The sequence below is a fragment of the Fimicolochytrium jonesii genome (genome assembly GCF_025526975.1).
Source record: "Fimicolochytrium jonesii strain JEL569 chromosome Unknown EV422scaffold_26, whole genome shotgun sequence".
Taxonomy (NCBI): Eukaryota; Fungi; Chytridiomycota; class Chytridiomycetes; order Spizellomycetales; family Powellomycetaceae; genus Fimicolochytrium; species Fimicolochytrium jonesii.
Window position 1 is genome coordinate 355,769 of NW_026515693.1, and position 21,060 is coordinate 376,828.

Sequence of the window (21,060 nt, forward strand, 5' to 3'; positions counted from 1 at the left end):
CCGGCACGGCCCACTCACGCTCAGACTCACGCTCGGGCATTTCAACCCCCAGCTGCCGACAACTCGAACAACCGCAAGAGCGATGCCGCCAAAACGACACGCTTCGGAGGAGGTTGCTGGCGGGCCTTCAGCGAAAAAAGCCAGGCCCGCCGGTCAAAGAGGATCACAACAAGCCGTGGCCGCCGCGGGAGCAGCCTCAAATGAAGCCCGAAGCAAAAAGTCCCACCACAAGCACCCGAACCCATTGGCTCGCAAGTACGGCCATCACCTGAAACAGCAGGGAGCGAAGGAAGGCGATACAGCTGAAGCGTCTCTCGCAAAGCTGAAGAAGCAAATACGGGACGCTCAAAGAACCTTGCGACGGCCTAATTTGACCGCGACTCAGGAAAAGGAGCTGCAACGGAGGGTGAAGGCGCTGAACTTGAAGGTGGAGGAGCAACACCAACGGAGCAAGGAGGAAGCTCTGAAAGCGAAGTACAAATACCTTCGCTTTGTCGGTATGTCTTGGGAGTCATTTAGTCGGAGGTGCATTGAACTCGTCAAGTTTGGTCCCTCTAAACTGTGGTTTACCGTGAATGACCTTCCAGAGCAGAAGAAATGCGATCGCAAAATAGCGTCCCTCCAAAAAGAGCTTGCCGAAGTAGATGATTCGGAAGAGGGCTCGGACGAACATCAGCAGATCCTGGCGGAACTTAGAACCTACGAGACGAACGCAGCATACGTGAAATACTACCCACTGGACATGAAGTACATAGCCCTGTTTCCGAAGGAAACAACGACGGACACGCCTTCGGATGTGAAGAGGGCGAAGATATTGGAGGCTATCAGAGAACGGCTTGACAAGGGAACGGAGCCCATCGTGATCAGAGAGAAGGATGTCTTTGAAGCGGAGGGCGCAGGCGAACAGAGTGAGGACGAAGATGGCAGTTCCGGAGACGAAGGAAAGAAAGCTGGTGAAGAGCAGGAGGGTGGAGATGATGATTTCTTCTTGGATGGGGCTGAAGCTGGTGCCGAGGAGCGCCTTGATATCCCGCGAGAGGATTACGTTCCTCCTCCAAAACCTGCTCCTCAGCAGGCACCGAAGAATAGGAAGGAACGAAGGAAACTCCTGCAGCAACAGCAGCAGAAGGAGGAGGAAGCTGATGCGTAGGAGCAGTCCATAGCGATTAAGATAGCCAACGACACCCCGATACCGGTTACCCCATCACCGTTAGCTTATACGTAGATACAAGAACTTTATCTAAATTAACATTATCAGTTCACATATTCAAGCACAAGATCATCAACATTGAGTGAATCTGGAAGCAGCCGGCCCGTAGACACAGTATAGTTGAATGTCCACACTGTGCAGTGTGGATGGTCGCCTCCCCAGTCTGGATGCGTAAGTGAATATTGGGACCGCGCCACGTCAAGCCACGTGCTGCGCCACAGCTTTTCTTGCCCAACCCCACAACGGCAATTTCACTCGGTGCTTCTCGAGGTGATCTCCGAAGGGACAAACGGCCCATTTTCCCTCCCACGACTCGTTGACTCGACGTCGAACAACAACTAGCTGCGTCGCTTTGTATAGCCGTTTGGGTTTGAGTGACCCCCACATACACCTGTGGCTTGTTGGATCTTTCGAATCGACACAATGACCGTTGGCGAAGCACCTCGATTTGTCCTCCCGGAGGTTGTTGACAACCCAAAGGGATGGGGACCGTCGAACTTCCCGGACGAGCTTTTGCACGTTCCATATGCGCCATACTCCAAGGCTGACCGTCTAGGCAAAATTGCCGACTGGACAGCGCCCGCCGATGGGTACCAGGACCGCCGCTTCGAAAACAACAGACGTCGCTTTGGTGCCCAAGAGGCATTCGGAAGCGGACTCTCATCACTTTTCGCATACACCGTTGCCGCTGACGATGAGGCCACCTTCTCCGTCGTCGACCGTCAAACAACCGTCCAGAAGAAGCCCGGATTCAAATCTGCGCGTGGTGGACGTGGTGGAGGTCGCGGAGGATGGCAAGCGGGAGGCCGTGGAGGCGCCGCTGGTGGCAGGAGAGACGACCGTCGTGGACCACATCCCGCAGGACCAAAGAGGCGGTATGGCGGTTATAACGACAAGCCTGCTCGCGTTCGGGAATCCAGTGTTGTGGCTGGTCCCGAGTGGAAGTTGTTGGAAGACCTGGACTTCCCTCGTATGAACAAGCTGTACTACGAGGTGGACGAACCACAAGACATGTAAGTTGATCAAGCATGGAAGTTGAATTTCGAACCCCGCAGAATATTGTTTCCACTCGAATCGCGAGGAAGGGAGAAAAAGAAGGATGACTTTTAATTATGTGCTTGACGAATGCTGGAGGCACAACTGTATTCACACTGTCTGACTGAACCCCCGAATTACTGGCACCCATTCACCACGATCCATAACATGAACGTGCACTGACGATTTCTGTATCGTTACAAATTTCCAGCTCTGCTCACGGTCAACTGCACTACATCGACAAATCGTTCGACCGCATGAACGCGAAGTCCGAAAAGGCTCTGCAGCAAATCGACCGCAGCTTCCTTAACTCCACTGCCAGTGACGACCCGGTTCTTTTGGGCGATGCGAAGACCCGGTCGGAAGGAGTCACGGTTTACGCGACAGACAACGTCCTGGCGACCATCATGTGCGCTACTCGCTCCGTGTACTCTTGGGATATCATCATCAACAAGCAAGACAACAAGATCTTCCTTGACAAGCGTGATGGGGGTGTGTTTGACTTCGTCAGTGTCAACGAGAACGCTGCTGACCCACCAATGGAGGCACCTGAGAAGGAAAACATCAACTCTCCACAAGCCCTCTCAATGGAAGCCACCTACATCAACCGCAACTTTTCCCAACAAGTTCTCAAGGAGAACGAGCGCGCATCTCTGCCGAAACCCAACCCCTTCGACGACAACAGCACGTCCGAGCCACTGGCACCCGTCGCGTACAGGTACCGTCGGTGGAACCTCGGTAACGACATCACCCTCGTCGCCCGTACCCAAATCGATGCCCTCTTGCACACTCCCGGCGCCGTCCAACAAACGGCAGCCACCTCGGGACCAACGAAACTGCGCACGGAAGTCCACCCGGCCAATGAGACCCTCTTCGTCAACGTCAAGGCCCTGAACGAGTTCGACTCGAAAAACGCCGGCTCCGGCGCACCTGACTGGCGCCAGAAGCTCGACTCCCAGCGCGGTGCCGTCATGGCCACTGAGATCAAGAACAACGGAAACAAGCTCGCCCGATGGACCACCGAATCCATCCTTGCCGGTGTCGATCAGCTCCGTCTTGGTTTTGTGTCGCGAGCTACGCCAAAGGACAGGACCCGCCACGTCATCCTCGGCACCAACACGTTCAAGCCAAAGGACCTTGCGGCCCAGATGAACTTGAACGTTGGCAACGGATGGGGTATCCTTAAGATGTTCGTCGACCTGTGCATCAACACCCTGCAGGACGGAAAGTATGTGCTGGTCAAGGACCCTAACAAGGTATGATTTGCCCTTTGTGTGCCGCTCAATGGTTTTACCCGACATTTGACCTAATCAAATCTCTTATCATAGGCTGTTCTCCACCTCTGGTCCGTCCCGGAAGACACCTTCGAGGAAGACGAAGGCGGCGACGAGGACGATAGCGAGATGCCGGAGGACGCTGACCAGTAGAGGTTCTGAATCTCACATCTTCATCTGCGAAATCGACCCCACTCTCCAACAACCCTGTACCTAGCTCACCCACTTTTACTCATTTGTTCTCATTAGATCAGCATGTGTGCGATATGCGATGTTAGTGTTATATATTTTATATACCATTTGATGATTGAGCGTTTGATTCGCATGGCGTGCTGGCTGTAGGATATCACCAGAATTATGGACGGATGAATTACCAAAAAAAAAAAAAGATGCGTTGATGTGGAATGTACATATCGCAAGGGATGCGAAGCGAGTCTGTGTGTGATGCCATTACGGGGTATGTGGGCACGACATGATCCTCGGATAGTACGAGTTGACACACGTTCGTTGATGGCGTCTCGGGTATGCGTATCGTGTGCGTGTCGTGTCGCGGCGTCTATTCAGTCGCCTGTCCATCTGCCTTTCGAGTCTTGCCGTCCAGAAATCCCTCACTCAACCGCTACGCAATATGCGCCAACGCATAAATCAAATCCGAAGCCTTAAGCACGATACTCGGCAGCGGATTCGTAAATACAAACGGCAGCGTATTGCCGAGACCGACGTCGGGCGCGCGCAGCAGGCCGAGCGGGATCACGCCTTGGTTGAGGGAGAGCTCGTGGTAAAGGGATATGAAGGTTTGGCCCTGGGAAAATTGTGTGAATGAACGTTGGTTGTTTAGCTGAGGTCGATCAGGCGGTATGAGATCGGGATGTACACTTTGCGACATACCACGTAGTCTTCTGGAACGTCGATGTAGCAGAGGAACGAGGGATCTATTCCCATCTTGGCGTCCATCTCGGAATCGCGCTGGTGTTCGGAAGATGAAGAATATCGGTCGCTTGGTGAGTAAATGAACAGCTGGCGCAAGTCAAAACCTCAGATGCCCGATCCGCGCCGGGCCATCACCTTACCTTATGCCTTCCACCGCACATGAGCTTGAATATATCCAAAACGCCTTCATTGAAGTACGTCTCAAACAAAATCGAATCCAGCATACTGGCCGATATCACCCGTCCAGCCGCATAGGTCGGCGAATACAGGTATCGGTCGATGCCGAGGTCGGCTTTGAAACGCTCTTCGCTGTGTACGGCTTTCTTGCGTCTGTGCTTTTTGCGGCGGTCGGCGGGTTGCAGGAAGCGGACGTGGCTGCGTTTTACTGTGGGAGGGATATTGGTAGATGGGAGGTTAGTCAATCGGGAGTGGGTGGGATGTGGTGTGGGAAGAGACTTACGCAGCTCGGTGACGGTGAATTTGTGGTCTCCTGTGTTTTGGAACCTGGTGAGGCCGTGGGAGTTGCGAGGTTAGTGATGTGTCTCTAAAGTTCATATTTTTGGCGGACTTCCTTACATGTGGTAGATATTGTGGCTGACCATGCTGGTTGGAGTGGAGAGCGCGTGAGTGGATATAGTCTGGTGAAATCCCAGGAAGGGAATGCGGGTACTCACATCGCAGCGCTGTCCGCGAAGGTATCAAACCCCTCCACGCCATCCGCATTCACCGATTTCCGATTCATATTCATGACCACAACCTTATCCGCACCATGTATCCCCGCCTTCTGCAACTCAGCCCTCTTCCTCGGATCCCCTTGAACAATGTACACCTCCGGAAACTGTCCAAAAAGCGAGATCTCATACGCATTAGGCAGTGTGCTGCACAGCACCACCACGGTGCGGAACTCGTCGTCGGAGAGGTGCGCGGCGCGTAGCGTGCAGAGAAGGCGGAAGACATGTTTGTCACCGGTACAGACTAGGATGTGGTTTGTGAGGTGGGAGCCGTCTTGGAGGAGGAGCTCGTCGAGGTTGCGGATGGGGTGTTTGAGGAGGAGGCATAAGGGGACTACCAGGGGATATCCGATGCGTTAAGTCACCGAGTCAGAGCGTTGAGTACGTTGCGTGATAAGGAGCCTGCACCTACGTTTCACCCCACCCTGTGCTACGACGGGAACGCCCACTCGCCAACCGTTCATGGTCTTGTTGCCGTCCTGACCTTTGTTTTCGCCTATCACGGCCTGCATCGACCCCTGCCGCACGCATCCGGGCTCGAGAATAAAACTGTGCGGGTTCGGCATTTGAAGGCAAAAGCCTAGCTCCTCACGCCCCTATAAGGCAAGAGCCAAGGATCAGATGCGGAGCTAGCGCATCAAGAACGCCCTCAACCGGCAGTCAAGGAGCTATCAATCATACCAGATGGGCAATATCGTCGATATCCTCTTGCCGTTGCGCCACGTAGTAAAGGAGGTCTTTCTTTCCCAGCTTGTATCCGGCGGGATTCAGAATCAGATGCGTCTCGCCGTTGTCCAACACAGCTCTGACTGTTTCATCAAGAGAAGATGGTAAATCACAGGCTGAAAGATTCTCGAATGACTAGCCTCATCACGCACCAGCAAAGCATATCACTTGGTATTGACGGAACAGAAAGTACGATGCTCTTTGAAACTCGAAGCCGTAGAATACGGGATTGACGGGACCCTAGCAAAATAACAGTGTTCAGAAGAAGCACGACAGAGAATCGCCCCACACGCCAGATACTCACCGAGTAGAGCTCGTTTCCCAATCCATCGCCTGCAAGGTACACATAGGTGCAATGAGCTTATTCAGCAAGTCGTACTCGGACAAGACGTACTTGCAAGTCGTACTCGGCATTACCGTATTGCGCCTCCCAAGGAGCCTCATACTCCCTCCTTGGCTTGGTTTGCACGAGGAGATTTAGCAAGACTGTCCCGATACCTCGGTAGATCAGGTTAAATCCGATGAGGATCTGCTTGAGGTTGTCGATGCATACGGCTGAGGGAGGAGGATAGAGAAGGATCGTTGGTAAGCTAGGCTCCTCCGCGCAACATGCTCGGTTTGCGAACAGCAAGCTAGGCGATTGCCGTGCACGTACCTTCGTTGGCGGAGTGCGTTTGTAAGATCTATGAAAGACACAGGCTCAATAAAAGCAACAATCCCCAAACCAGTCAAGCCAGACTCTTTCCCATCTCTCCACGTTCCACCCCCCTTACCTCAGTCTCCGGCAAAAGATTATAAACAAACAACGGCACATCCGGCGCATGGTCATCTATCGCCCACGCCCTCAACGTGTTCTCATCATCTTCGATGAGATGATCGGGCGCGTTGCGGTCCGCGATGATGAAGGCGGCCGCGGCGTGTTGTATTTGGGCTCGTTCCATGTCCTGGACTTCCTGTTAACGAATTACATGACTTTACTTCCTGGTGCTTCATTCTAGCAGTACGATGGGACAGTGGATGCCCAAGGCTTACGAGCACATTGCCCTGCAGATATGTACACCGATGCGTGAAGCCCTCTCGTCTGACAATAGCTTTCACGGCGGCAGAAGGTTCATCGCGGCCCATGAAGACCAAGTTCAGCGGGCGATCTTGTTCCTAGACATCACCGGAAGGTCAGAACCTTTTTGCGCTTCGCTTCCTTACTCGAGTGTACTTACTCGTGCAACGAAGGTATGGATGATGTCGATCACTGAGATTGTTTTGGAGAAATTGCCCACGAACACAACCTAGAGCGAGAAAGAAGGTGTGAGGGTATGGAGAGGCAGCTTCTTCCATACTGAGGATTATTACGACTTACGAAAGGGCTCTTGCCCCTCTGATAGGTTCCGCGGCCCGAATTTCGCAAATGCAGGGTCTCGATCTGAATGACGGCCAAGTTATGGAATTGACTCGGCACCTGGGGTCCCGAAAGAAGGGATTGCGGTTACCGTTTGGGAGATCAATCCAGGCAGGATTGAGATTGCAAGGATGATGAAGACGATGACGACGAATTGGCCGGGTATAGATTTTGGCGAAACGTCTCCGTAGCCGACCGTGGAAGCGGTGATCACTGTAAGAGGGGAAAGTAGGCCGGCCTTTCAGTTTCGATATGCCCTTCTGGCGCGGGGCAATAAAGAACGCACCGATGAAATACAAGGCCTGACTGAGGGTTATTTCCTGTTCGGCGAAGCGAGTTTCAAAGTACTAGTATAGAATGCGTTGGAGCGAGCGCATCTCAGTCCCGTGCATAAAGCAGCAACGGCCCATACCTGGAAGGCGCATGAGGCTACATACATCAGCGCCAGGATGGTCGAGATCAGAAACACCAAACGCTCGGTGTACGGTTCGACCCATATCCACTTCCTGCTGGCTATGAAGGAAAGGAAATAGTGTTGGTTAAGTATGGGACAGCAACGATAGAAGGATAGAGGTCGCGACCAGCGCCTCACCAGCTAGTCTGATGACATTCTGTATGCGGTTCACGACGACCACTGCTCGGAGATAAAAGGGTATATCTTTGGAGGACAATCAGACGAGTTCCCGAGTGTGAGTGGGTACGTTCATCAGGGAATGTACAAAAAGAGAAGAACTTACATACGTAGTGTCCGTACTCATACAAGGGAAGGAACAAAAACGGGGCACATATGAAGAGATCTAGAGCGATCCGGTGATTGAACATCGCCTCTCGCTTTGAGTCGGCCTGTCCATAGTGGGGGGTGTTAGAAACCTCGTATGGTCAAGCAGACAATCAAGAAAGCTTACGATTATGATCTTGTTGATTTGCGACCAGACCATGTATGAGGAGCATGCTGAAATTTGATACGACAAATGGACTAGCGTCAGCCGCATCCTATCGACAAATGGACTAGCGCCGCATCAAACTGACATAGTTCCATATTCCAAAGGGTTGAAGGGCGCTGCGAGAACGGATTGGAGACTAATGTCAGTGTCTAATGAGCACGCTTGCGTCCCGCGAACCAACAGATGTCCAGTACCGCAACATATAGCCAAGAAGGTGACAGATCGGCAACACGATCCCTATGATTTCGGTCAATCTCGAACTCTATCAGATACAGGATACAGAACATCAGATCCACAAGGAGATCCTATAAGATGAATAAGAAAATGCCATATTCTGATCAATGTGCTGATCAAGAAAACCTGTACATCTACTGCTACTGGTTCAAGACTAACCAATGTTACGCCAAGGATGAGCCTTCGCCTTAGCGACCGAAGACTGTGTGCGTAGATCTCCTTCGCGACATATACGGCAGACAGCCATGTGAAGACAATGTTCCGAGTTGGCGATTGTCCAACGGATCTTTACAATTGTAAGTTAGAAGCTACTGACGAGGGCATGGGATGACGACCTCAACCCTACCTCTCTTGAACCCTTTAGATGTTGCCAAGGGACCAGCTGGTGTGAGAGAGAGGTCAAGTAAGACGGCATTCTGAGCATCTGACCTACCTTTGCATGCGATATGCGTCTCGAACGTCTGTGAAGTCTGCCTCTTTCTGTCCGAAGACATGCTCTAACAAGAATGCACGCATTTGAGTTCGCTGCGTAGGCCATCGTCGATCACATACTTTAACTCACTGCCGAGTTTGAAAGCACCAGACCCTGTAGCGGCTGTGACTTCTGCAGAACTCTTATCCAACCCGTCTAAAGCGGACTTCTGATGAAGCTTCCGCTGCTTGCGGTGGTTCAGCGTTGCGGTGGAGCCGCCACTGTGATGGGAGTCAGGGCTACGGGCTGCTAACTCCTGTATAGAGTCCAGGGTGTCAGAGTATTTTCTCCTCGTGACATGTCTTCTCAAGCCGTTCATGCGAGCCACGGTGGTGGTCGACCCCGAAACAGTCGGGAAGCTCTGGAACTCGACCATGCGGACGGCACCTTCTACTTCCGCTGGTTGTGCTTGCCCAGCTTCCAGCTCCATCATAAGGGCGTCGCTAGACCGAAAATCAGGGGTTCCCAAGTCGCCACGAGGGATAGCTTGCTCTGTATGTATATTTCGTGAACCCATGGTCAGCAAAGTTTCGCATGGGAAGTTCGTTTTTCTCTGTGTTTTTCTCGGCCCAGGTCGATTGCAGCAGTAGGCTTCTGAAGATTGCGACTCATGAGGCACTGTACATGTACGGTTGCAACTGAATCACGGACTGGGGTGAGTGCAAAGGATTCTTGCTGAAGATGCCAATGAGAAAGGACGTGGAAATGCAGATCTTGCCCACGGATGGGCGCTGGGGAAACCTAAACGGCCCTGGGAAAAGTTGAGGTTTTGGCCCTGTTTTTGGCCGTCCGTTCGCCGCACAACAAACGCGTCGGCGGGTCGCGCTGGATCCAACAGAAATGCCGCCCGCAAAACGACGCCCATTCAGGCTGCTGTCAATCTGGCTGTCAATGGTATTTATTGCTTCAGTGACTTCGGGATGAAAGTCGCCGACATGGCTTGAAAGGTTTGTCTATATATATATGTATGTAGGTTCCAATGTTGACGTACTCTTTGCGAATGAAAGAAGGGAGGACTGCAAGCGTAGTGGCCAGAGTTCCGAGGTCTGGAGTGTCGGACAACATTGGACTCTTGCTCTCAGACTCTCCAGATCGCATGCACATCGTGCATACTGTATGTTTTGTCTGGGTTGGCAGCGTTGCCCTTATGGATGAGGTTGCAACTATCACTTTACCAAGCGAACACAGGCTTCTGGTTTCAGCATCTCTTTGACGCACACGCCATCGCCATATAAAATCGGGGGCGCTCACCATAACAGACAGGCACTGCGAACCGGAGACCAGGGGATCGACGAGAGGCAGGATTCAAAATGACGACGTTCTTCCACGCACCCTCCACCAAAGTCGTTCGCCATCATCAGCAGTGTGAAGGTCGAGGAAGACAAATACAGTACCACAATTATTCCTCCCTCGGAGCGGTATTGTACGCGAATTCGACTAGGGGTAATAGCTTAACCCAATTTTCGTACAAAAAAGTCCCGGTCGGCGGAGTGTGAACCATTTAGGGACGCGTCGGACGCCTGTGACGCAGCGACTCCCCAGCGTTCAAAGTTTTGACATCGGACCGTCTCCCGGAAGAGGAGCAATTCTATCGACTGGCATACAACAAAGTAATAAACGAGATGAACGTAGCAGGTCGTTGCATCGGTCTCGTCAGGCCAGCAGGCGTGCCGGCTTGCGGTTCTGTCTTTTCCAGAGGGTTTCTGTCGAGTTCTCCGCATTCAGCCGCACGAAGTGTTCCTCGCACCTTCGTCACTCCATCCAACGCATTTTACAACTCAAACGACTTCACCACCGTCTCTCAACCTGGCAAGACTGTTAGTTCTCTGGGACGGAGCGCTGGGTCCGGACAGGGTGCTGCAGGATGGCGTCAGCAATGGACGCGATCGTATCGATCTGCCTTCCCGCGTGGCCAAAGTGAGGGCGGGTTTCGGAAGTCTCTAACCGCAATTGTCGGCTCTGCTGCGTTGTGTGCAGGAGCGGTATGGCTTTCCCCCGACGCCAAAGCCGGTGGTATGTGGTTGTGCTGTTCCGTATTGTGTCAATGAACCCCACGCTAACTCAGTATCCCACCATTCAGCGAAAACATCAACGCCGCTACCAAACCCACACACGGACGAAATCCCCGAGCTCGAAGTCATCCCACCTCCTCCACCAGGCTGGTTTCGTGAACATGTGCGGCCGGAGGTGCTGACGGTGGGAGGCGCCCTGGGTGCTTGTACCGGTCTCTTGACAAAGAAGCTCGGCAAGGTCGTTGCTTTTGGGGTTGGGGCCATCTTTGTCTTGCTCCAGGTGAATTACTGCGAGTTTAATTTGGCGCTGGGCTGCGAGGAAACTACAACGAGACTAACTCGCTCTCCCATTGTTATCATTCACAGTGGCTAAACCACTCCGGCTTCATTACTATCTCCTGGTCAGCCATCACCTCCTCCGTCAACAAAAAGCTGCACGCGAACGAACGTGGTGAACTGCCACCAGGGGCGGTATCGACGTTGTTCCGAAGATTGCTCAAATGGCTGACCGCGGACGTGCCGTTCACCGGGGCGTTCTGTGCCGGGTTTTGGGTTGGGTTTCGGTATGGTTAGAGCTTGAGAGAGTGTTCCTTGCTAGTAGCGGGAAGTATGTACGATGGTACTGCTTTGTATATAGCATTGGGTTTATGGAAGCAGAGCATCATCGCAGCGAATCATAGCTCCAAATTTGCTGGACCTTCTCCTCCTCAGGGCCGGTCGCACGCAGAAAGAAAAAAGGCGATTGTAACAGCGGGAGAAGATTGAAGTCCCAGCTCAAGGTCAGGACCTCAATATTCCGGCGGCAGCCGAGGTTTCAAGTCAGGAACTCGATGCACAGGCAGCAGCTGAAGCCTACCTCGGGAGTAAGCTAGATTGAGAGGGCGGCAACTGAGATTTAGAGTCGGGATCTCCCGAGTAAGATAGGAGTGCCGGGCGGCCCACTGAGGTTTGAATCCAGGACCTCGGGAGTAAGATAATCTCGGCGGCAACCGAGGTTTGGCGTCGGGATCTTGCCAGTGGATGGAGAAGTGGGGGATCGGGTGGTGGGCTTTCCAGTCACTTAAGAGGGTTTGGTTGGGGTTGGGAATACATAGGATGGCAGTGCTATGTATATGTAAGCGTCCTAAAAACGACCAACTCGTAGCACGAAAACATGGAGGCCTATGTGTTCGGGTCTCAATAGGCGTAGGGAGCCAGAGGGAGCCAAGCGAGCTGTGGCGACCGTGCCGTACTTATAGCTGAAGGCTGGGCCTAGGCGCAGGGGTTAGGCGCAAGGCAGCGGATGCCCCGCAGACCTTGCCCAGTACGACATAAGAACAAAAAAAAGCGGAAAAAAAATTAAAAGCTGTATGGCGGCAACCGAGGTTTGAACTCGGGACCTCCTGCACCCGAAGCAGGAATCATACCACTAGACCATTGCCGCTTTTTGTTTTCCTTGCCTTTCTGCTGGACCTCAATCGTCATGCGGCCCTCCGCAGGAACTCATACCACTAGACCATTGCCGCTTTTTGTTTTCCTTGCCTGCACTGTGAAGAGTATCAAAAAGTGGGTAGTACTACCGCGAAAGATCGAATGGTTTCGGCGTACGAAAAGTATGGCGTAAGAACGTTACGAGAAAAATACTCCCACCGTACGTAGATAGCTCAGTTGAACACTTGAATCGACTGCTTACAGACATCGCCGCATAGAAAAGACTGTATACAAACAAAATAGGCGCACAATTAGAAGATAGAATGACATTCGAAATGGTTCTAGTTATAGTATTATACATAGATCGATTCTCATAACTAATGGCAATCTACAGATGATGAACACCTCGTTGGAGATATTTTCGTCTTAGTGCAACGCTTCTGCGACCTGTTCGCAATATATCCACCCTTGTGGAAAGATTCTGCCAGGCCCTCGCATATCCAGGATCCAAGTTTGGTGTGATAAGATTGTATGGTCTGCTCGTCCGTCTAACTACGTTCAACCCCCTTGAAGATACGGTGTGCCGTCAACGGCCGTTCCTTAGGCCCCCCCCCCTTCCCCCACGGAATAGTTCACTGGTGCAATGGTAGAATTCCGGTGGAGTGGAGGCAGAAGAGGTCCAGGTTCTGATCGCCAGCATTTAATACGCAGCGGCCTCAATCTCGTCAGGCGTTTCTGGGCCGGACTGAAAGAGGGTGATGCCATGGCGAGCGAACTCGGCGACATTGACGTACGAGCGCGGGTAGCGTTTCGGTGTGTGGCGTGGACGCGGAAGCCCTTGGAGCATCTGACCATGGCGTAGAGACGGGCGGCAGGGTCGGGTGAAGTCACGTTCGAGAAAGCGGGAGGGGGGGTGAGGATGCACTCGTGATAGTCTGGGCGGCGATAAGGTTCAGCGAAGAAGCGAAGGGCGCGGGTGGTGGCATCGAATTCGACGCGCACGTATTCGCTGTCCCGCAGTCCCCACTCGATGTTGTAAGGCGCTTCCGTGGGAAGACTGGAGGTCTGCAGGTTCCGCAGGAATCCTGAGCTCGAGAGCGCCCAGTACTGGATCACGTCTGGCAGCCGTGGATACCGGCGACGGCGATAAGTAGGACCAACACCAGCACCAACATCGTCGGCGCCGCCTGCTGTTGCTGCGGGGAACAAAGGAGGTTTGGCGGCCGCGACGCCGACGAGAATCTCGCCTTCATTGAAGACTTTGGTGGTCCGAGTCTTGCCGGACACGGTGATCTTCCAGCCCCAAATGCCCGGCTCATCGAGAGGGATGAGGTGACAGAGTGTGACGCCTATCAAACGAGTTGTGCTGGTGATGACCTCGTCGTGCGGGCCATAGTAGCCACCGGTGAAGGCATCGCCGAGGATAGTTCCATCGTTAATCTCGCAGCGCGCGGCGTAGTTGCACCCGCCCGCCACCCACGCGACCTCCGTGGAGAGGGCCGCCAGCCGGTATGCCTGTATCATTGCCGCATCGGGAACCAGACGCGTGGGCTCCACCTCCGTAGCAAGGACCGATGGCGGGATCCGCTCGATGGGCAGCGCGGCTCCGATGGCTTCTCGGGAGGACTCATCGTCGGTGGGAATGGAATGCGTGCGCATCCACAACAGAACGAAGCGGACGAGATTCACTTGGTCGCTGGCGAGCGGACACGTCCGTACGGCTTGCAGGAGGGAACCCATGTGTTCCGCGGTCCGCATGTACTTTGTGAGGGGCACGGCTAACACGGAGAGATAGGACGGCACCCGCTCAGCCAACGACCGCAGGATAAGATCGCCGACCTGCGGGCTCTTTGCGAATCGAGGGATGCGGCGGAGCAACGCAGCCGCCAGCTGTCCTTCGAAAGCTCAGGCCCTGCACGGCGTCTCGCAGGCCAGTCTCAATGGCGTCGCAAACGCTTGGAACGATAAAGTAATCGGCCGTAGCATACAGCTCCAATAACGGCCTTAGCGTAACATCCTCGGCGTCATGACCATCCTCCTCCTCTTCTTCCTCGTCCTGCTCAAGCAAGCTCCCCAGGGACGGCACCACGGGCAGCTGCCCTTCGGATTGCAGTCGATCGACAAGAGCGCGAAAGCCCGTCGCCGAACACTCTTGTGTTGTCGAACGTGAACGTCCTCAGGTCCGGATCGAACGAGAACTGAGCCTGGAAGTAGCCACTCTTTGCCAACAAGATGGATCGTGGCACCATCGCTTCGAAAAGCGGTAGTGCGGAGGAAGAAGAAGCAACCGGACCATCACCACCACCACTCCCCTCCTCGAGCGAGGGCGGCGCAGTGAGTCGCAGAGTACGATCGCTTCACCCATGTCTTCACTGCTGCCGTGCTCTCTCACCGCAGCGGTAGTGGTGTGGTCTCCATTTTCGGCGCCGCTCTCACTCATCTGAAAGTCGTCGGTAGTGGTCGTCAGGGTCAGTCTCCTCTTCTTTCGGCTTCCGCTGGTGGGATCTATCGGGTCGAGTTCGTCCCTTTCCATGGAACCAAACGGCTCTTCGTCTTGGGCACAGCTTCGGCGTCTGTGCTTCTGGCGCTTCTGGAGGTCTGATCCAATCCGTCCCTGACCCTAACCCGTCGGATGACAAGTCCCTAACCCTATCTCCTCGATTCCTGATCTTCACAAGTGTGGAATACCTAGGGGCGGCGTAGAATGACGCCATATACTGTCCCTTGCTGAGAGCCGGGCAGGAGTCCCTGCAAATCTCTTTGGCGGCTCCTCGGACAACGATACAGTATGTTGTGGATGACCTGGGGAGATCAAGGTAAGGCGAAAAGGCAGACCCAACAGTCATCAAATAGTTGATGGAAAAGGCCTCCGTCAGCTGGCGGCGGTGAGTGTCACCACGCCCCCACGTTTTCTCGACCCAATCCCGACCATATGGAGGGTGCGCTGGAACGTCGGTGACTCTCTCGCTTCGTGACGCTCAGCAGTGCACTGGCAGCGAGAGCCTGCGACACTGACATCGGGACAGGAGGCACAAGCGCAGGTGCACTTCCACTCATACCCACTTCTACTGTACTTGCACGAGGACTTCACTAGGTGAAACTCCTGTGCGTCGCCAGCGTCATTTTACGGTCCATCAAGCGACAGTAAAAATGTACACCAGAAAGTACATCCCGCTCCTAAGCGGGATCCTTCTACCCATGGCAACCCTCTTCAACACCCAGTCTATCATCGTACCGGGTTGGCTATACCACGAGCGAAGTGCTCATTGGGGAACGCACGAAATTGTCAGCAGTGCCAGCAGCATCTTGACCAACCGTCCTCACCGGCCGCGCCTGCAATTCTATACCTTGCCACTTGTCACGGCTCTGGCTTCGGCGTCCCTTGGGCTTGGGTTGCTGGCTGTTGGCTGCTTATTTTTAAGGATGCTCGAGTAGGTACCGAAGTGGGGCGGAGGATGAGGATGTAGGATACTGAAGGATAGGCCCATGCTCACTCCGGTTTCCTTTTTTTTTCGGAAAAGGAAGAAGATCAAATGGTGCACCCGTCTTCTGATCCTCGGCGCCGCCGGCCAAGGCATCTTCGCCTTCGCGGCCGTCATCACCTTCTGGTCCTGGGTCTCGCTCTCCAACACCGACGGGCAATACAGTGAGGGCAGCTTCTACAGCGCCATCTGCGGGTTCCTCTCCCTCGCAGTGGCCGGGCTGAACGCGTATCATCATCATATGAACCGGATGCAGGTTTATTCGTATACGCTGTATGAGCTGAGTGTTGCGCAGAGGCAGCTTGTGTTGTTGACGATTACGACGATTGTGTATATTGTGGCGATGGGGGCTTTGTATGCCACGCTGGAGGGATGGTAGGTATCGTTTGTATGGGGAGGTGTATAGTGCATCTAGAGTCTGTTTCGACCCTGCGCGGTCCGAACACAGTATTTACCCACGATTGCCTCTTAGGGAGTTTGATGACGGTCTATATTGTGAGTTTCCATTTCGCATTGCATACAGCAAAACGGTATTCTAATCAACCCATTTCATGTTTCTCCAGGGTGCGCCGCAACACTCTCAACAATCGGCTTCGGCGACCTCTACCCCCAAACCGTCCTCGGCAAGCTCCTCCTCCCCATCATGGCAACCGCCGGCGTCGCCCTCCTAACCGCCACCGTCTATGCGATCCGCCAAGTTGCATTGGAGCTGCTAACCCACCAGCTCGCGACCGAGTATTCGAAATCGTTTGGGATACAGAAGGAGGATGCATCGATGGATGTACCCGGTGGTGTGGGCGCGGGTGTACCGTTTGGGAGGAGGAGGACGGTGGATGTGGCTGTAACGCGGTCCCATCCGAATCTTTGGAGTGGGGGTAGGGAGACCTCGGATGGGATGTTAGGCGAGCGAGGGAGGGGAGCGACTGTGGCCGTGCCGCAGGAGATACCGCAGAGTGATAGGGACATATATACCGGTTCACGGGCAGCGTTTTCAGCACCGCACGGCGTCGTCACAGACCTGTTCCCGCCCCTCTCGCCCTCAAAACAACCCGACCTCGCCCGGCTCTCCGTCCCCGACATGCGCATGAACACCCAAACCCCGTCCCGACATTTCGAAAACGATAATGGGGCTGGCGTGCCTTTCACCCACTCCGTCACAACCCCAACCCCCACCCGCTCCCGCACAATGGTCATCTCCCGCGGCGCCCACCTCCCCCAAGTAACAATCCAAACCACCCACCACGTCCGCCGCCACCACGTCGTCGAAGCCACCCGCCGCACCTTCCGCCACCAAATCACCTCCGCACTCATCGCCGTCATCGCCAACATGCTCATCTTTGGCGGTCTCTTCGCTTTCTTTGAACATTGGGCCTTTTTCGAGGGAATGTATTTCGTCGTCTGTGCCCTTTTGACGATCGGGTATGGCGATTACACTTTAACGACGGTGCAGTCCCGATCCGTGTTTGTGTGGTTCCTGTTTATCGGCATCGCGAGCGTTGCGTATCTGTTTTCGCTGTTGAGTGAACGGGCGTTGGATCAGTGGACCATGGAGGTGGGGAAAATTGCGAGTCGCGTGGATCGGTATGAGAGGAAGGCGAGGTTGAAGAAAATGTATAGGAAGGGGGACGTTTGGGCGGCGGGGAAGACGAGAAAGAGGGACGAAGGTGGACGTGGGGATGTGGGTGAGCGACACCCGTTCGTGAGCACGGATTCGGATGTGTCAATGGAGGATCATCGAGATGTGGACAGTGATGAGTACCACGACGACCAACCTGCATGGAGCGAGCATGAGGCGGGTGCTGGCCATGACGGTTATACGACCCAAGAGAACGAAAACGTCGATACGCAACTGATATGGGACAACGACGTCCCCCAACACCGCTGCGGCAGCCCGCTCGACCTCACACCCGACCTCCAACCAACCTCCCCACCCCCACCGCCAGAAATCGGCCTGTTCACCACCTCCGAAGCCGAAGACTCCGAAACCACCCCACTCCTAATCCCCCCACCAACACCCCCGACACCCTCCTCAACATCCTCCTCCCTGCATCCACCCTCTATCCTCGGCTCCCGTCAAACTCAGCGAAACAATCCACTTTCCTCTTCCGTCCACTTTGACCACTCTCCGACGCGATACGCCCCGACTTCTCCCACATCGCCGATAAGCAGCTTATCACGATCGTATGTCCAGCCCCAGCCGCATCGGAGGACGCGGTCGTATGCTGTGCCGATTCGGAGACATGGGTCTGTCGACGTGCCCCACACTCAGGGGCTGGGGAGGCATGGGGCCACGACGTATGACCGGAGAGTTGAGAGTCATGTGCAGGTGTCACGGTCGTATGTCCCGACGAGGAACGTGGTTCGGTTGGAGATGCCGGCTGATCAGTCTAATCTGTTAAGTGTGGATGGTGGTGGTGATGGAGGAGTTGGGGTGAGACGCCGCGCGTCTGTTTCTGTTTCGTTGCGACGGCCGAGTACGGTACGGTCCATCCACGACGCGGAAGGCTACCTCCAGCCAGCGCCCTTCGCGGAGGATGGGGATGGGTACTACGACTCGGATGAGGATGAGTGTCGGGAAGGGGATGTGTACTCGACAACACCTGCTGTGCGCATGTTTTCGGGGAGGGTGAGTGAGCGGAGGGGGAGTGTGCGGAGTGTTGCTGTAGCTGTTCCTGTAGAGGTGCCTGTTGAGAGGGTGGAGGGTGGGGAGGAGGTGATGGATGGGGATAGGAATGCGGAGCCTGGGGAGGGTGGGGTTAGTGGGTGTATTGGAATCGATGTGGATGAGGATGACGGGCGGGCTACGTTTTGAATCAATAACGAGTGCATGGAAGTGGAAGGAGAGGAGGTTGTATATAGGAGGTTTATCGTAGCGCATTGTAAGTAGGGTTTTGGAATCCCCATCGCAATAGCTCATTTGAGAAAAAAGAGAAACATCATGATTCAGTTGGTGGTGAACGACAAAGTTATGATCCCGCCATTGGAAGTGGACGTCGTTGGGGGTCTGGCTATTAGCGTAGCAGCCAGTTGGCCGTGATGTGTGGGACGAGCTTGATCGGATGTTCCATTTTCCCCCGGACACCCCAACGCAGAAGCCCTGGGTCCAATTGTCCAGCGCTGGGCAGGTGAGGGTAGCCCATGGGGAAGTAGCGGATGTCTGAGCTTGCGTTGCAGCTCCCGCTGTCACACCTTTAGTAGTCTGTGCCCGGCATAGATGGCATGGATGGACAGCGGCCATGATTCCCAGATCCGCAGGAAGAACAATGGCTTGGAGCCGGAAACCAAGCAAGAGTTGCGATGCAGAATGTTGATTGGCATTTGGTGATAGCGCGAGGATGAAATGCCGCTTTGCGGGCTTTGGAGCGGCAATTCCGCTGCTGCCCAAACAGCCTTTGCATCGCAACCGTGACGAGTGGTTGTTTAACACTTGTCAATCTCGGCAGCACATGTAGAGGCGAATACACCCCGAGGAGTGTACGGGATGTACGAAATAAACTCATGGCGGCGGGTTTTGTGTCGATCTGCCTTCAGTCTGCTGTTGGTCGTTGACAGGGCTTTTTGCGAGAGGCGGATGAACTCCGACGTGGCTTAGGCTTCCTTCTTGCATTCCCAGGATCCGGACTCTCGGCTGCGTGGAAAACCGCCGGATCTTTCTTAATTGCGACGGTTACCGCGGGAGACGCGCTTTCCCGAATGGCAACTTCGGCGGAAAGTCCGACAGGGAGAGACGTTTGCAGAAAGCCTCGACTTGCGCGAGGGGCGTTCTCGGCAGTGCCTGGATCTGGACATTTTGAAGATACCAGTGCCAACCAAAAGTAACTAAACTTTTCCATACTACTTCTGTGGTTTCGGCACTAATGGCATCCGTGGTACCGGCCGAACACGATGTAGAGGGGTTTCCGGCGGAAGCCCAGCCCCTCCGATCGGCAAGAATCTTCCGTTGCTTTGCGCGTGTGGAAAGGAAAATCGCAGAGATGTGTAGCGGAGCCGGTCGATCATGCGAAACCAATTATGGGGTGGAAAAAGTCTATTGGGGGACGGTATTGCAAGGCGATCGACGTTCTTAGACGTTCTTCATAGGGGGAGTATCTCCCATGGTAGTGTCTTGCTCTGGATATTCGATGACAGTCATTACGGTGGGATATGAGATTTTGGGTGCGTCTGGGCCGTCGGCTGTTGGTCGTCGGATATATGTGTCTGGCGTTGGCCAGCGCTTGATGCGGCAGAAAACGAGGGAAACAACCTCGGTTTTCCTTCTTATATAAGAACGTCTTCGGAGCATTCCGACAGATACTCCATTTACGTCCACCCTAAGTGACCTATCCTTCCGCATTCGCACCGCCCTGTGTAATTGTTCGGATTCTCCGATCGACGGAAACGGAGCGTTCGGACGGGTGTCGTGTTGTTGTGAGAGTGGCTTTCTCGCGTACGTTTGACAAGGTGGGTGAACGAGAAGAGCCGCAACTTGCAGGATATCCGTCGCAGCGCAAGGCTTGGCTTTTTCCACTTTGTGTTGCTCGTTGAACCCTTGGGCCTTACTACTGTATTTCCGCCTGTTCGTTCGAGTACATAGCCTCACTCGCCACCTTGTTCGTGGAGTGCAAAAGCTAAGCCGCAAGAGTGGGGAACGAGACTGCCAGGAAAGCAGAAACTCACAACTTTCCACCAACGGCTAAAGTCACCATTGCGGATCATATCAGCGGCAACATCCAGACATCTGCTCACAAGCGCACCAGCACACACCGAGTATCCTCTCACTCACCGGAGACCCCTCGGAACGATAGATACACCGCACAGAGAGACCTTTCTGGCCATTGTGTGGTCGCTCACTCTCAGCACAGACCTATTTACGGACAATTTCCATAGCACACCAAGGCAACAGGGATCCTTCCGCAAACCGGACAGTGCTTCGAACTTCCTTAAAGTACTTCACTCACTCACCCAGCATATGCTGCATACCCGCTGAAACGCACCTCAACGCAATTTCACGTTCATCCACCCCCCATTCCCCGGGACCAGGGGCCGCTAACCCCTTAATGCCCGGGCTCCTCGCCTCTCCCTCGGCGTCGAATGGAACCCCGCCATCCCCCCTAACATCCCTCCCCCACGAAGTGTTAGTCCAAATCTGTCTCCTCCTCCCCGCGCCCACTCTCGCGATCCTCTCCGGTGTATCGAGATCGCTCAGAGATGTGGCAGTAGACGAT

The 21,060-nt window shown here is 54.2% G+C and overlaps 6 protein-coding genes and 1 non-coding gene across 7 annotated transcripts; 4 read left to right on the top strand and 3 right to left on the bottom strand.

Moving 5' to 3' along the window:
- Window positions 1-13: 13 nt before the first annotated feature.
- EV422DRAFT_213854 (uncharacterized protein) lies at window positions 14-1,272 on the top strand. The gene is made up of 2 exons (XM_053065407.1): window positions 14-497; window positions 588-1,272. The coding sequence occupies exons 1-2, from the start codon at window positions 83-85 to the stop codon at window positions 1,148-1,150; spliced, it is 978 nt and encodes a 325-aa protein (XP_052922700.1). The 5' UTR covers window positions 14-82; the 3' UTR covers window positions 1,151-1,272.
- A 361-nt stretch (window positions 1,273-1,633) lies between these two features.
- EV422DRAFT_580579 (eukaryotic translation initiation factor 3 subunit D) lies at window positions 1,634-3,672 on the top strand (the record flags this gene model as incomplete). The annotated part of the gene is made up of 3 exons (XM_053073342.1): window positions 1,634-2,223; window positions 2,457-3,501; window positions 3,574-3,672. 3 exons carry the CDS (start codon window positions 1,634-1,636, stop codon window positions 3,670-3,672), a joined length of 1,734 nt encoding a protein of 577 aa, XP_052922701.1.
- Window positions 3,673-4,424: 752 nt separating this feature from the next.
- Window positions 4,425-9,159, bottom strand: EV422DRAFT_213864 (uncharacterized protein). Its single transcript, XM_053065408.1, has 27 exons — window positions 9,043-9,159; window positions 8,914-8,977; window positions 8,827-8,838; window positions 8,640-8,766; window positions 8,441-8,551; window positions 8,332-8,362; window positions 8,208-8,254; window positions 8,040-8,145; window positions 7,895-7,960; window positions 7,715-7,815; window positions 7,589-7,649; window positions 7,394-7,515; window positions 7,264-7,326; window positions 7,124-7,192; window positions 6,939-7,061; window positions 6,680-6,859; window positions 6,562-6,589; window positions 6,324-6,461; window positions 6,211-6,239; window positions 6,059-6,146; window positions 5,862-5,989; window positions 5,593-5,776; window positions 5,124-5,514; window positions 5,026-5,052; window positions 4,910-4,953; window positions 4,590-4,824; window positions 4,425-4,485 (listed from the first exon to the last, which is right to left on the bottom strand). The coding sequence occupies exons 2-26, from the start codon at window positions 8,919-8,921 to the stop codon at window positions 4,685-4,687; spliced, it is 2,424 nt and encodes an 807-aa protein (XP_052922702.1). The 5' UTR covers window positions 8,922-8,977; window positions 9,043-9,159; the 3' UTR covers window positions 4,425-4,485; window positions 4,590-4,684.
- A 1,264-nt stretch (window positions 9,160-10,423) lies between these two features.
- EV422DRAFT_540688 (FUN14 family-domain-containing protein) lies at window positions 10,424-11,637 on the top strand. The gene is made up of 3 exons (XM_053071156.1): window positions 10,424-10,965; window positions 11,033-11,244; window positions 11,331-11,637. Exons 1-3 carry the CDS (start codon window positions 10,575-10,577, stop codon window positions 11,535-11,537), a joined length of 810 nt encoding a protein of 269 aa, XP_052922703.1. The 5' UTR covers window positions 10,424-10,574; the 3' UTR covers window positions 11,538-11,637.
- Window positions 11,638-12,315: 678 nt separating this feature from the next.
- On the bottom strand, window positions 12,316-12,387 carry EV422DRAFT_t120. Its single transcript has one exon. It is a non-coding gene; the product is annotated as a tRNA-Pro (tRNA).
- A 712-nt stretch (window positions 12,388-13,099) lies between these two features.
- EV422DRAFT_508803 (uncharacterized protein) lies at window positions 13,100-15,220 on the bottom strand (the record flags this gene model as incomplete). Its single annotated transcript, XM_053068785.1, has 5 exons — window positions 13,100-13,119; window positions 13,169-14,152; window positions 14,214-14,469; window positions 14,525-14,729; window positions 14,811-15,220. 5 exons carry the CDS (start codon window positions 15,218-15,220, stop codon window positions 13,100-13,102), a joined length of 1,875 nt encoding a protein of 624 aa, XP_052922704.1.
- Window positions 15,221-15,524: 304 nt separating this feature from the next.
- Window positions 15,525-18,668, top strand: EV422DRAFT_508804 (uncharacterized protein; the record flags this gene model as incomplete). The annotated part of the gene is made up of 4 exons (XM_053068786.1): window positions 15,525-15,805; window positions 15,896-16,231; window positions 16,329-16,351; window positions 16,420-18,668. The coding sequence occupies 4 exons, from the start codon at window positions 15,525-15,527 to the stop codon at window positions 18,666-18,668; spliced, it is 2,889 nt and encodes a 962-aa protein (XP_052922705.1).
- Between the last annotated feature and the right edge of the window lie 2,392 nt (window positions 18,669-21,060).

Excerpts from the sequence above, each read along its gene's own strand:
- EV422DRAFT_213854 (XM_053065407.1), top strand. The coding sequence starts at position 83 with ATGCCGCCAAAACGACACGCTTCGGAGGAGGTTGCTGGCGGGCCTTCA. Across the intron at positions 498-587 it reads CAAATACCTTCGCTTTGTCG|AGCAGAAGAAATGCGATCGC; the intron begins GTATGTCTTGGG and ends ATGACCTTCCAG.
- EV422DRAFT_213864 (XM_053065408.1), bottom strand. Across the intron at positions 7,327-7,393 it reads CTGGATTGATCTCCCAAACG|ATCGAGACCCTGCATTTGCG; the intron begins GTAACCGCAATC and ends GCCGTCATTCAG. Across the intron at positions 5,515-5,592 it reads AGCACAGGGTGGGGTGAAAC|TCCCCTTATGCCTCCTCCTC; the intron begins GTAGGTGCAGGC and ends ATCCCCTGGTAG.
- EV422DRAFT_540688 (XM_053071156.1), top strand. The coding sequence starts at position 10,575 with ATGAACGTAGCAGGTCGTTGCATCGGTCTCGTCAGGCCAGCAGGCGTG. Across the intron at positions 10,966-11,032 it reads CCCCGACGCCAAAGCCGGTG|CGAAAACATCAACGCCGCTA; the intron begins GTATGTGGTTGT and ends CCCACCATTCAG. Across the intron at positions 11,245-11,330 it reads CCATCTTTGTCTTGCTCCAG|TGGCTAAACCACTCCGGCTT; the intron begins GTGAATTACTGC and ends TATCATTCACAG.